Raw genomic sequence first — 14601 nt, 5'->3', positions numbered from 1 at the left:
TTCCACAGACTACAGAGGTAAGTGAGTAGTGCTTGTTTTTAGAATGGGCTTGTGGATGTTAAAATTTTAAGTTGGTTATACTAATTTGAGTACCTATTTAAATATGTTGAGATGATATAAAAAGATGGTCATATTTGTTCCGTGTCACCCAATGAGTTGTCTACATTTTAGAAACATAGAAAATAGGTGCAGGAGTAGGCCATTCGGCCCTTGAAGCCTGCACCGCCATTCAATATGATCATGGCTGATCATCCAACTCAGTATCCTGTACCTGCCTTCGCTCCATACCCCCTGATCCCTTTAGCCACAAGGGCCACATCTAACTCCCTCTTTTATATAGCCAATGAACTGGCCTCAACTACCTTCTGTGGCAGAGAATTCCACAGATAAATCAATTTTTGAAGTCAAACCCAAATATCTTCAGAATTTTATTTCAGAATGCACATTCAAACAAAGCTTTGGTCTTCCGTGAACTGTTCATGACCTTGGGGAGCTCTGGATTGGTATCGAAGGTCCCTTTCTCCAAACAAACTTCCTTGTCTATTTATCCTTCAGATTTACCACATTTATGTAGTCACAAAGGTGATGTAGCCTTCAAATCTAAATTGCCCCAATGTTCTGTCTTCTGCAACTTCAGTGCCTTCTGCAACTTCCCCTTTTTCAAGCAGTTCAACTTGTTTCACCCATTCTGCCGCTTATATAAAACTATTGTGGCTGCCCACCCAGGCATCACATCGAGCTTCCTGGTGAGATTTTACTTCTGCTTTCCACCCTCGGGCTCTGCATTATCACATTCACTGTGAATTCAACCTTCATCACACCTCCTGTACACTCTCACATGAGTTCATTGCTTTCTTGGTAGATTAAGAACATAAGAACCAGCAGCAGATGGCAGCCATTTGGTCCTTCAGCCGCCTTCCGTCATACAACAAGATCAAGACTAATTTTTGATTTTGTTTTTAGTTTTCCACACTAGCCTTTGATTCCTTTAAAATCTGTTGACCTCTTCCTTCGATTTACTCCACAAATCTCCAAATAGCAGTCTGGATTCCGACCAGCAGGAGGCAGAGTCGATGGAGTCTTTACTGCGCAATGTAACAACTTCAAGAAAAATGAAGGGAGTAGCGTCCATCACCATTGATGGCCTTCCCTGCTCTCACTGAAGCTTTGACTGCCAGGGAGAAAGGGAGGGGTGTGAGTGTGAGGGCTGTGGAAGACACCCAAATCCGTGGAAGACGCAAATATTTGTGCTGGAAGACGCAAACATTTGTGCTGATTTTACATTAGCTTTGTGGTGGCAGTCAATCTGTTAACTACTGGCCAGCCCATGGCAAAGCTAATCATGGAGCGGACCTGCATTGAGGAAGGTTTTAACAGTGTCTGCACATATTTTTCAAACCGCCTCATTGCTATGCTGTACCTTGCCTCCAACCAACTTCCCACTGGGGTGGAACTAATCTGCAGGACCATTGAAAACCAGAGTTGGGTGTGGCACAGTGGCACAGCGGTGGAGTTGCTGCCTTACAGCAGCAGAAACCCACAAATCCTCTGTGGGTGCTGCCTGTACAGAGTTTGTACATTCTCCCTGTGATCGCATGGGGTTTCTCTGGGTGCTCCGGTTTTCCCCCACACTCCAAAGATGTACAGGTTTGTAGGTTAATTGGCTTTGGTAAGTTGTAAAATTGTCCCTAGAATGTAGGGTAGTGTTAGTGCAGGTCAGTGGTCACTGGTCAGTGCAGACTTGGTGGGCCTTTTTCTGCGCTGTATCTCTAACGTCTAAAGTCAATGGCTTCTGCAGCCCAGGCTTGGTAGTTGAGCTGTGGTATGCTTGTGTTTGTTTGTATTAGGCTGAGTTCCGTCATTATCAGCTAGCTCATGCAATTTCATAACACCTCTCCACCACCCTGCCTCTGCTGTGCAACAACATCCTCCAACACTAAATGCCCACTGACATATTCTTGATAATGGGGTTAACTTTTTATTTATGGGGAAACCACATCTCAGTGACGGTGCCAATCAATGATAAGATTCACCAACACCTTTAGCGCTAAACATCAGTTTTTGGTTATACTGTATGAGGGAAAGAAAGACCGACGACCAGGACTTTAATTAAAAATTCCTGGTTTACTGAACACTGACCTCTCTCTATATGCTTCTGGAACATCGGCTGCCTGTTGCTCACGGCAGCGGAGAAATGCTACCAACCCTCTCTCTGCAAAATCCTCCAAATCGAGTGGCAGGAGAAGTGAATCAACTTCTCACAGGCCATAATCCCCAGCACTGAGGCTCTACTTGCATTTAGCCCACTGCCAAACAAGCTATAGCCTTGATGTGTCTAAATCAAATCCCCAAATAGGGAAAGCTGACGTACACAATATTCCAGGCCATTGGATAATTGGGTAAGATATCTCTAATGTTGTATTCAAATCCTCTTGCAACAGTTTGCTTTCTTTGCAAAACTTGCACGTTAATTTTCAATTATTTGAGTTTGAGGACACTCTGGTGCATCTGATTACCAGCACCTTTCAGTCTTGAGCTATTTTTAAAAAACAAAACAAATTTTTCTTTTTTTTTACCAAACTGGAGGACCTCTCAATTTATTTTATTCCATCCGTCATGTCCTTTAACCTTTTAAATCTCTTATTAACACCTATCTGCATCCTCCTCTAAGCTCACACTACCTCACAGCTTACACTACCACCCAGTTTCCTGCCATCAGACAACTTGATATCCCTCGGCCAAATCAACAGCATCAATATCAACTTCAGCCATAGCCTCTGAACCCCAAAATCCCACTTCTTCCTATTATCATTTCAGTCCATTAACTAATCTTCAACGCTTGTCTCTCACAAGAGGCTATCGAACAATATTAGAGCACTAATAGCCGAAACACTCTTTAGCTTGTTCTTCCTTGCCTACTGTGTTAGCTACCTCAGAAAATAAATTCCAATAGATTTGTCAAACATGATTTTCCTTTCGTAAATCCATGTTGACTTTGCTAAATCATTTTGTATATGCTCTGTTACCATTTTCTCAATCATAGATTCCAGCATTCTCCTGATGTCATGCTCACTGGTACATTATCCCCTTTTGCTCTCTCCTGTCTTATCAATGGGTTGCATTTACCCACGTTCCATTCTGTAGGAAGCATTTGAGAATCTATGGAATCTTTGGAAAGGATAACCAGTGTACCCATTATCTCCACTGTCATATCCTTAAATCCTTGAATGTGCTCACGATGTCCTGGTGATGTCTGCTTTCCAATCTTGATGATTTCGCATACTACTTATTTTACTTATCTTCTTTAGGCTCTTCATTTATTCTGGAGCTGTTGTCCTGCACTATTTCTGTATTGTCTTCTGTGAAGAGGTACAAAATATTTATTCAATTTTCTGTCTGCATTATTCCTCAATACAAATGTTCATGTCTATGTTTAAGCGCCTTGAGTATTAAGCGCCTTGAGTATTAGAAAGGCGCTATATAAATCCCATCCATTATTATTATTATTATGTTTGACACTTGATGCTTTTCGCCTGTTTAGAAAAGCTCTTACAATCTGTTTTTGTTTGTTGCCCTTACAAATTAACATATCTATGTATATGTGTGGCCATCCTCTCATTTATGATATTTAAGATAGTTTCTTAGCTCTAATTACAACTTTCAATAATGAGGCTACCTTTGGATCACACACACACACACACACACACACACACACACACACACACACACACACACACACACACACACCCACAAAGGTAAAAGCTGGCTGGCACAGTTACGGTAAGTCCTTTAGAGAACGCGGAAGGTGGGGGGAAGAGAGGGGGGGGGGGGGGGGCAGGAGTGGAGACACTTAAGAAGCTTGACAACTTTTAATAAAGTTTAGCGGGCATTTAACCTACCGGTTATTCAACATGCTGAAAAATGTTCCTCGACCAAACTGAGGCCGCGAATATGCGGGAACTTCCCTCGAGCATGAAGGAGAGTTCCCAGTGACCTCCTATAAACACATGTCGGCCATGCTGGGAGTTTGAGTCGAGCGCAAACTCTTCTAAACTCGCAAATTAGGTCCCTGCAGTGGGACAGGCCCTTAACTATCTTATCACTTGAAACTATACAGTCATTCTTTCTTGCAATTAAAGATAGGCTGTATTGCTGGCAGTTAATGCTATGAGCCAGAATTATGGATATTTAATTCTGCTTATTTTTCTATCCTCCTATAAAACTGGTAAAACAAAGTCCCTTTCTGTTCTCAAAGGTATTTAGGAATGGTTTTGCAAAAATATTGGGCGTTACAGCAGAATTATGTTGTTTGTTAAGTGTTTAGTATTATCATTTGTTGAGCTGTATTTCTCATAGGTGTTCAAATGCTACATATATTGTAGATTGTTATGCCATATTTGAGAGTCCCTCCATTTAACCTGTTCATATTAACTACTTCAGGTCATGAACGTGGGGAATGGCATGGCTCCTGATATTGAACTGAAAATTGCACAACCTAATGCATTGGAAGGAAATGACTTTAAGTTATTTGAAATTCTTCATATAAAGGTAAGATAATTGGATAGTGTTAGGTGTTAATTGGTTTAAAAAAAACTCCCAATACCATATTGGCAATATGATTTAATTAGATTGACTGTAAAGACGCATTAATTAACATCAGTGGTTCCCCACTCGGAGTATAGAGATTTAATATCAAGAGTTCAGTGTTTTATTGTCATATGTACCAAAACGAAACAATAAGATTTCTATTTGCAGCAACACAACAGCTTTGTAAACACGATACTCAATGATATGATAAGCCAACAAACAAAAATGTAAATAAAAAACCCAATATGTGCAAAAACAAAAGCCCAAAGTCCCTAGTACAATCCCTAGTACAATCAAGGCAGTTTGGAGTTTAATTGGAATTTCTGGTGTTCAATCGCCTGATGGTTGTTGGGAAGAAGCTGTTGCTGAACCTGAACATTACAATTTTCAGCCTCCTGTACCACCTTCCCGATGGCAGGAGTGAAATGGTAGAGGTCAGTACCTGTGATGGACTGGGCGGTGTTCACTGCTTTTTGTAAACTCCTTCGTTCCTGAGTTACTAAACCAGGTTGTGACGCAACCAGTCGATATGGTCACTACCATACATATACCTGTAGAAATTCAAGAGAGTATTTGCCGATATACCATATCTCCTCAATCTTCTACCGCATTAGAGGCTTTGATGGGCTCTCTTTATGATCGCATCAATATACTGGGACCAGGACAGATCTTTAGAGATATCTGTGCCCAGGAACTTGAAGTCTTAACTCTCTCCATCACCGACCTGTCAATGAGACCAGGTTTGTGGATCCTCAGCCTTCCTCTTTTAGTCAACAATCAGTTCCTTGGTTTTACTGACGTTGAAAGCAAGGCTGTTATTCAGGCATCATTCAGTCAGACTATCAATCTCACTCTTCTATACTCTGACTCATAATTATCCGTAATTCGTCCAACAACATGGCATCATCAGTGAATTTAAAGATGGAGTTAGAAATGTGTCTGGTTACACAGCCGTGAGTAGAGCAGGAGGCTGGGCATACAGTCTTGAGGCGTCCCTTTGTTCATGCTTATCGAGGAGGAAGTATTATTGCCAATTGGTTCAGATTGTGTTCTATTGATGAGGAAGTTGAGGATCCAGTTACAAAGGTATATGCGGAGACCCAGTTTCCTGAGCTTGCTAACAAGATTGGAGGTGAGGATGGTGTTGATTGCCGAGCTGTAGCCTTTGGACAACAGCTGGACGTATGTGTTATTATTGTGCAAGTGGTCCAGTGCAGAGTGGAGAACCAGTGAGATCGCATCCTCCATTGATCTATTGTGGCAGATTCAAATTGTAGTGGGTCCAGGATCTTGCTGAGGTAAGTTATTCAATCAAATTGAAGCAATTTGACTTCCACATATCAGTTGAGTGTCAGGACAGAGCAATGCTGTGATAAATCTTTTGCAAGTGTGAAGCACCAAGTAGTGGCAGTTTTGGTTTGGGGGATCATCAAGTGGAATCCATTGCAGAATGTTCAGCTTTTGAACCAGTAAGCATTTTACCTAAGATTACTATAACAGCCTTATGTTTCCAGACACTCAACTGATATGTGGCAGCCCAATTGCTTCCATTTGATATTTAGCAAGGTGCTTCATTTCATTAAGCTTTTTAATTTTTGTTTTTGCAGTCCAGTCATGGAGAATGTCAGTTTGATAATCATTTGGAAAGCTGCACCGAACTACCAGATGTAACAGTGGTCCATCAAATATATAACTTGGTCAACAAGTTTGGAAGTAAAGAATTGGTAAGGATTAATGTAAAATTAGTTAAGTTGAGCTAAGCTTTACATGATGAAATATTGGATTCTTGGAATGGTTGCAAACTAAAATCTGATCTAAAGAACAAAAAACCAACAGAAAAAATAATAATCTGTTTCTAAACCACAAGATAAAATAATAATCAATAACTGCAGCATCTTGATTTTTTACAGTATTTCAAAAAAAAATTGTCAAGGATTTTTAAAGGATAGTCATTTAAATTGGTCACTGGACTACATATCGAACAATTGAAGTAGAAAGTGTGAATAAGAATAATAGCAATTAAGACTTGAATTAGTAATTCACAGAAGCAGGAAGGTTGCAAAATGGCCATCCATGATAAAATAATTGAGTCTTGAGATGCAGGTGGGGGTTTCAGCAGGAAGTAATTTGAAGAGGTAGTGGGGTTGGGTTTAGGTTTATTATTGTCATGTGTGCCTAGGTACAGTGAAAGGTTTTGTTTTGTATGCTATCCAAACAGATCAGATATACCATACATAAATACAATCAAGTTAAACTCAAACACAATAGATAGAGTTAAGGGAAGAGCGTTGTTCTGATGGTGGATGTAGTTATCTTACAGATATGTGACTGGCAGTACAACTTGGAGTCAGATGTACTGTAATATTGAACAGTCGGATGCTGGGAGAAAAATTTGGTGCTCCAAGAACAGAATTTACTTTGTGATTCAAAGTTGTCGGCTTTGGTCTCTCCTGTGGTCTGTTTATACAAGATGTTGAATGTGTGGTTAGTTTAAAGACTGAATCAGTCAAAAGAGGTGATGGTGAAGTGGACCTGAGCAACATCAAAGAACATGGAAACTAAGATTTGTTTTCAAATGATGTCGCTGAGAGGGAGTCTTTAGATCAGGGGTCGGCAACCTTGTTCTGCATAGGGGCCAGGACGCATGTCTGTGGGCGGATGGCGGGCCACATCTATTATGTGTACACGTGGATCCCGCCCCGGATGGCAGGCATCAAATCACATAGATCCCGCCCCTTTGAGGACGCCACCCTGAGCCCTGGCCCCTAGTTACGGGCGCTCACGAACATGGCGCACCTACAGACCATTGCCTTGACTCTGTCCTGAAGGCGGTGGCTCAAATCCTCACACTTCCTCATCCCCGGCCTATTGACAACCCCGATCATGGCAGTGAAGCCCAGACACAGAAGGTGCGTGGTCGTTCGCAGGAAGCGGTACAGCCAGAGCTCGGCGCTCTGCGCTGCTCGGTGGCTCCGCCATTGTGGCCGCCAGCATATCCGTCCTTGCATCACCGCGCCCTCGGGCCCGGGAGGTATCGGAGATGACGGAAGTCTGCGGGCCGGATAATTCCTGGAAAAAAATACGCCTGTGGACCGGATGATTTTGGGTTACGGGCCGCATTCGGCCCGGGGGCCGTAGGTTGCCGACCCCTACTTTAGATGCAAAATGGATAGAAACCATAGATAAATATGGGGAGGACACCAGGTACAACAGTGTGAAAAGAGATACCAATGCAGCTCATTCCACTGGAAAGGAAAAAAAGTGGAATTACATGTGTAAGAGTAGTTATTGTTTAAAAAGGTGGGAGGAAGATGTTGGAGTCAATGATATCAAAGAATTGAGATGAGGTAAGAAGGATACAGAGAGAGAGTTAATAATTTTCAAGTTACATTGGATGTCCATTGTGAATTTTGAGTTTCTGTTGCAAGTGACTAGTATAAATTTAATTAGAAGGAGTTCTGGAAAAGATTGGTTTAAAAAAACATCAAGAATAAGAGAGTTTGGAGGTGAGACGGTATTTGCACCCAACACTTGTTTTAAATGTGATCTTCTGGTTTCACCTTCCAACCTTGTTCATTGAATCTGAATTTTTTTAAATCAAGATAAAGGAGTGTGAAAAGGCTACTCAGCTCATTGAGACTTACATTCATTAAATTCACACCTGATTAACTCATCTACTTTCTTTTCTGATCACCTTATCCCTTGATTAATTTAGTATCCACATGTACAACATGCCTCAGAGATGGACAAAAAAGGCTGGAGTAACTCAGCGTGTCAGGCAGCATTACTGGAGAAAAGAGATAGGTGACATTTCAGGTCGTACTCCTCTTCAGACTCCCAACCCGAAACATCACCCATCCATGTTCTCCAGAAATGCTGCCTGACCCGCTGAGTTCCTCCAGCATTTTGTGTCTATCTTTGGTAAAACCAGCATCTAAGTTCATTTTAATTATATTTAAAACAGACTACTGACCGACATCCACTATAAACCCACTGACTCCCAAGGCTATCTGGACTACACTTCTTCCCACCCTGCTTCCTGTAAGAACTCCATCCCCTACTCCCAATTCCTCCGTCTACGCCGCATTTGCACCCAGGATGAGGTGTTCCACACCAGGGCATCGGAGATGTCCTCATTCTTCATGGAACGGGGGTTCCCCTCTTCTACTTTAGATGAGGCTCTCACCAGGGTCTCCTATACCCCGTAACTCTGCTATCAATCCCCATCCCCCCACTCGTAACAAGGGCAGAGTCCCCCTTGTCCTCACCTTCCACCCTACCAGCCGTCACATACAACAAATAATCCTCCGACATTTCGCCACCTCCAACGGGATCCCACCACTTGCCACATCTTCCCATCTCCTCCCCTGTCTGCTTTCCGCAGAGACCGCTCCCTCTGTAACTCCCTGATCAATTTGTCCCTTCCCACCCGAACCACCCCCTCTCGGGGCACTTTCCCTTGCAACCGCAAGAAATGCTGCACTTGTCACTTTACCTCCCCCCTCGACTCCATTCAAGGACCCAAGCAGTCTTTCCAGGTGCGGCAGAGGTTCACCTGCACCTCCTCCAACCTCATCTATTGCATCCGCTGCTCTAGATGTCAGCTGCTCTATATCGGTGAGACCAAGCGTAGGCTTGGCGATCGCTTCGCCGAACACCTCCGCATGGTTCTCAATAACCAACCTGATCTCCCGGTGGCTCAGAACTTCAACTCCCCCTCCCATTCCGAATCCGACCTTTCTGTCCTGGGCCTCCTCCATGGCCAAGAGTGAGGCCCACCGTAAATTGGAGGAGCAGCACCTCATATTTCGTTTGGGCAGTCTGCAACCCAGAACCCTACTTTCTCCTCCCTTTCTCAACTCTCCCTCAGCCCACTGGCTCCTCCTTTTCCTTTCTTCTTCCGGCCCCCCCCCCCCCCCCCTCACATCAGTCTGAAGAAGGGTTTCGACCCGAAACGTTGCCTATTTCCTTCGCTCCATAGATGCTGCCTCACCCGCTGAGTTTCTCCAGCATTTTTGTCTATCTTCCTTTTAATTATCTGTGTCTCAGCTTTAACCATACTCACTGACGGTGTATGCATTTTTGTAAGCAGGGAATATCACAGATATACGATTTCCAATGTAATTTATTTTGTTTTCGTCTATTTTTAACATGAAAATGAGCAGAGTTCAAGGCTGCCTCCACTTTAAAAAGACCTCTTAGCAAGCATCTACTTCATAAATGTTCATGATTTTGTTTGCCTTCTCATTCCTCAAACCACTTGAGTGCTCATTACCAGAGCCTCACACCATTGTAGCTAGGCTGACTCGCCCTTGTGCTTTCCTTGGCTCTTACCTTTATCTTCCCACAATTATCTTCAAGGGCCTGTCCCACTTGGGCGTCATTTGCGCGTCACACAGGTGGTGCCCGAAAATGTTGTGAATCCCAAAATCCCGGGGCCCCGCGTGCGACTACTCTTCACTGCCTACGCCACCACGTCTCACCACCGCCATGCACGTGTAATGCACGTCACGCGCGCGTCGTGACGCGTAAATGATGTTGCATAAATGACGCGCAAATGACGCCCAGGTGGGACAGGCCCTTCAGGGACTGATAAACCAGCACAGCATAACCCCATTTGAACACCATTTTTTTTTAAAACTAGTTTTCCATCAGGTTAAAAGGTGTGCTTGACTTTTTCACCCACTTCATGCATTCCACACTTCCCTGGATCTGATCAGATCAGAAGAGCCCCAAATGGCAAGTCCCTACGTATTGCCAGGCCAGGGCATTATGTAACATAATTTGGTCATATGAACAGGCCAGGTTCTTGCTTGTGCTGAGGAAATCACAAACAGCGAAGCATCATTCCCAGTTTTCAAACATCAAAGTTTTCAAACATTTTGAAAAACACAGACCAAGAGCATTCAAAAACTTACAAATAAAATAGCTCTTAAAACTGTTAATTTTAAGTAAAATCACCAAAATAATTTAAATATTAAACAACTTACTGCATATGTAATTATTATTTTTTAAATGCAACTTGCCTTATTTGTTATATTCAATTACAAAGTGTACTTTTAGATTCATAAGCGAGAGTTTGACTGGAGCTTCTGTATGTGAATGTGCAGGTGCCGAAGCTCTGAATTTGCCTTCATGAAAATAATTGCTGACAAATAGCCTCAGAACTGCTGGCATTTACCAACAAGATTCAGTTCAGTTTCTTCACAGTACGTTCATGCATAGCTTTTATAAAGATCAAGGAACGGCGCTTTCCTGAACTGCAGCCTCCGTGCCTATTTGCTCAATCTTATTTGTATTCCGTTTGTAGGTTCCATAGCATCCTCACAGCTTGTTTTCACATATAGCTTTGACAAACTGCATGAAGTCTTTGTTGATTCAAATTTATTTTACAAAACAATACTTTGTGTTTTTGGCTGTTCCGGAAATAGAAGCAAAATAGAAAGGCAAGAATATTTTTGTTCTAGATTTCAGCATGAGGTATCTTGCTTTATTTATATCTAGTTCCTTTGTATTAGGTATTACATTATTTTAATAGCGGAAAAATAAATCCTGAGTTCAGATTCTTAAATACCAGGGTGTTTTTTTTTGTCATTATCTACACCATGACATCATTGAGTGAATTTGTGTTAATATTCTTTTTATTATTATCATTTGCTTCTAACCCTTGTGATAAGATGACAAATTGACTTTGGCCCATAACATCATGTCAGGTATAATGTCCCACTGGTTACTGTAAGTATAACATGTCTGATCTCCTCAAAACTACTGTACAAGTTCAATCATTCAATTTCTCAGGACTCTCTGAATACCAGTGGCATGTGCTATAACTTATGAATTTCAGCCTTTTACATATAAAGTTTATATTTTATATATTTTTAACAGTCTTGCTTCCGACATGGAATTTCCTGTTTACACATCACTTGTCAGCTTGGAGACATTGAAGGTGGCAAAGTTGCATCCATCCAAGTTGCCACGAGACTCAACTATGCATTTCTCGCAACAGTAAGTTTATTCTGCATGTGCCGTTTTAGATCTTTTAACTATGACTGAACCTTGTAATGTGTGTTCAATTAATATACAAACAAATTCTAGAAATTGATTGATTGAAACATGCAACATGGTAAGAGGCCCTTCGGCTCATCAAATCGACACCAACCACCCATTCACACTTCTATGTTATTCAATTTTCCCATCCACTTCCTGCACACTTAATTAACCTATAAGCTTATTAGCAATTAACCTATAGACTTCATATGATTATAGTAGAGGGTCAAAAATGTGATCCATGGTTTTTTAAAATAATAGTTGAAAGAAAAAAAATAGAAATCAATCTCTGTTCTATCTTCAACAATCTTTCCTATCGCTGGGCACCTGTTCATGAAGACAGCACAAAATGCTGGAGTAACTCAGTAGGGTCAAGCAGCATCCCTGGTGAAAATGAGATGTGATATATCGGTTCAGAATCCCTTCGAAGAAAAGTCCCGACTCAAAACATCAGAAGGGTCCCTGACCTGAAACATTCATGTACTCCAGGGATGCTGCCTGACCCGCTGAGTTACTCCAGCATTTTGCGTCTTTCCTTGGTAAACTAGCATCTACAGTTCCTTGTTTCTACTCTTCATGACGGAATCTGTGCTTGCTTTTGCTTCTCTTCCCTTTCCCTAGTGGCATATGCTTCATGAAAGTTATTCAGTAAGGTGGTGGGTATATGGAACGAGCTGCCAAAGGTAGTTGAGATAGGTAGTACAACATTTAGATGACATTTGGCCAGGTACATGGATAGGAAAGGTTTAACGCGATATGAGCCAAACTTGAGTAGGTGGGACTAGTGTAGATGGGGCATCTTGGACAGCATGGGCAATCGGCTGAAGGGCCTGCTTTCTTGATGTATGAATATGTAGATCACCTCAGATTGGAATTCCTGTCTGCACTAGTATGTTTTTGCCAATCTTTGTTAAATTTGGGAGACCACCAGGTAAAGTTGACATGGCCAGTCCTTCTACCCCCCCCCCTCCCCCTCCCCTTCCAAATGGAAATCTCATCAAATGAAGAAGGAATGACATGAAACATGTATATTTAAAAAATTGCTCTTGAGATACTCGTTTCCAGGTGAAGGAGAAAAAAGTATTTAAAAGTCTTTTGCATAGGCATATAAATATACTGGGAATGGTGCATATGGGTTGTGAGCAGGAAGATAAGTGATGTTCTTGGTGTTATATTCGGCATGGCCATTGTGGGTAGTTGGGCCTACTCTTGTGTTGCAGTGTTCTATGTTCCAGCAGAAAATACATTTTGTACAGAAACTGTATTTACATGATATTATCTACCAGACACAGTAAATCTGTTACTGTCATGTTTAAACAGAATACAAAATTCACATTTCACTTCAACAGGGTACAGCTGCATCAACTAGATTTTTTACTGAAGCTGTTGCATCATCAAGACAAAAGTTCAACGTTGTTCAAGTTGGAGAAATGAACATGACTGTAAGTATTTACACATTATTGTAAAATCAGTAGCGTTGATGTGGATGTTGTTGAATTGAGAGCGTATTGCCTTCCCTACAACATGCTAGATTAATTTTCAGCCCTTCCCTCTTTTAAACTTGTCCTGGATGCATCTTTGAGTAATGATATTGGCTTTCCAGGACATGCTCAGGAACAGGTTTATTGGTTAACTGTATTTTTCTTGAAGAAGTAGAGCATGAGCACTGTTTAGAAATACAGCGTGGAAACAAGCCCTTTGGCCCACCGAGTCTGTGCCAACCCACACACTAGTTCTATCCTACACTCTAGGGACAATTAACCCACAAACGTGCACATCTTTGGAAAGGGAGGGGAGGAAACTGAAGCACCCATGTGCTCAGAGGGAGAGCATACCAACTCCGTTTAGACAGCATCTATAGGCAGGATTGAAATGGGCGCTGTAAGGCAGCAACTCTACCGCTGCACCACCCTTGGAGTGTTAGGAAAAATCAGGTCAACCATTTACTGTTGTGCATGCAATGAATTAAATATTGGTTGAGCCAGAAACAGACACTAGTTTGAAAAGCCTCAGGTAAAGGAAAATCTATAATTTGGAGTACGTGGTATCTGAGTGAAAGGGAGAAATATGAGGTTAATTTTCATTAGCTCTAAGAAATTAAGGGTACGTGGCTACATATCCAGTTTTGTGCCTGGGTGTAGGCTAATGCCACCTAGTCCTGAGTCATTGGAAAGTTTGATTGTATTAATGACTACCTTATTGCAGTGAAAATGCAGTTTAAAGGACAGCTACATAGCCAACTTGCAGCCCTGATAGCAATTTATACAATTAACTTTCATTTAGTGTAAAACAATTTAAAAAATAATCCCAATGTGGCAATTTTTAGGTGTAAATTGCATTTTAAATATCCTGTAGGATTTTGGACACTGAAAGATGAGAAAGTTTCATGGTTTTAAAATAACAGCAGGAAAACAAGAGTATCTTGAGAGATATTTTTTGGAATAGCTCTGAGAGGTGACTTTCTAGCACATGTTGCTGATCTAAAACCCTTTTCTGGCAGTCTTCCTATCTGCTATTTTCTTCTACTGTTGGAGCATGAACACTGTCTTTCAATGCTGGTCAGCTATGATGTACTTATGAGCAAAATGAAATGTTGGAGGAACTCTGCCGGTCAGGCAGCATCTGTGGAGGGAAATGGACAAACGACATTTCAGGTCGGGATCTTCCTTCGAACTGATGGATTAGAAGGGAGCTAGGAAAGAAGGGGAGAAAGAATGTGGTGATAGCTGGATTTGGTGAAGGATGGGTTGGGGGAGAGGAGTTAGAGAAAGTAACCAAGGCTGGAGGTGCAAGTGAAGAGAAAGGGTGCAAATGGTTGAAACCATACTCCATCTGTTCATTTCTCTCCACAGATGCTGCCTGATCTGCTAAGTTCCTCCAGCCATTTATTTTTTTTTGTTCAAGATTCTAACATCTTCAGCAGGGCTCGAAATTAACAGTTGCCCGGTTGCCAAAGTCCAGCCGAGC

The 14601-nt window shown here is 41.9% G+C and overlaps 1 protein-coding gene across 1 annotated transcript in view; it reads left to right on the top strand.

Annotated features, from left to right (window-relative positions):
* Positions 1-14601, top strand: part of itga4 (integrin subunit alpha 4) — a 95992-nt gene that overhangs the window by 74810 nt on the left and 6581 nt on the right. The window contains exons 23-26 of the mRNA XM_033023830.1: positions 4441-4548; positions 6195-6311; positions 11473-11592; positions 12984-13076. Coding sequence (XP_032879721.1) covers positions 4441-4548; positions 6195-6311; positions 11473-11592; positions 12984-13076 — 438 coding nt within the window. The remainder of the gene's footprint in view (positions 1-4440; positions 4549-6194; positions 6312-11472; positions 11593-12983; positions 13077-14601) is intronic.

This window comes from Amblyraja radiata, chromosome 7, assembly GCF_010909765.2.
Source record: "Amblyraja radiata isolate CabotCenter1 chromosome 7, sAmbRad1.1.pri, whole genome shotgun sequence".
Lineage (NCBI taxonomy): Eukaryota > Metazoa > Chordata > Chondrichthyes > Rajiformes > Rajidae > Amblyraja > Amblyraja radiata.
Note: the sequence above shows the minus strand (reverse complement) of the source record. Positions and strands in the feature narration are given on the sequence as shown.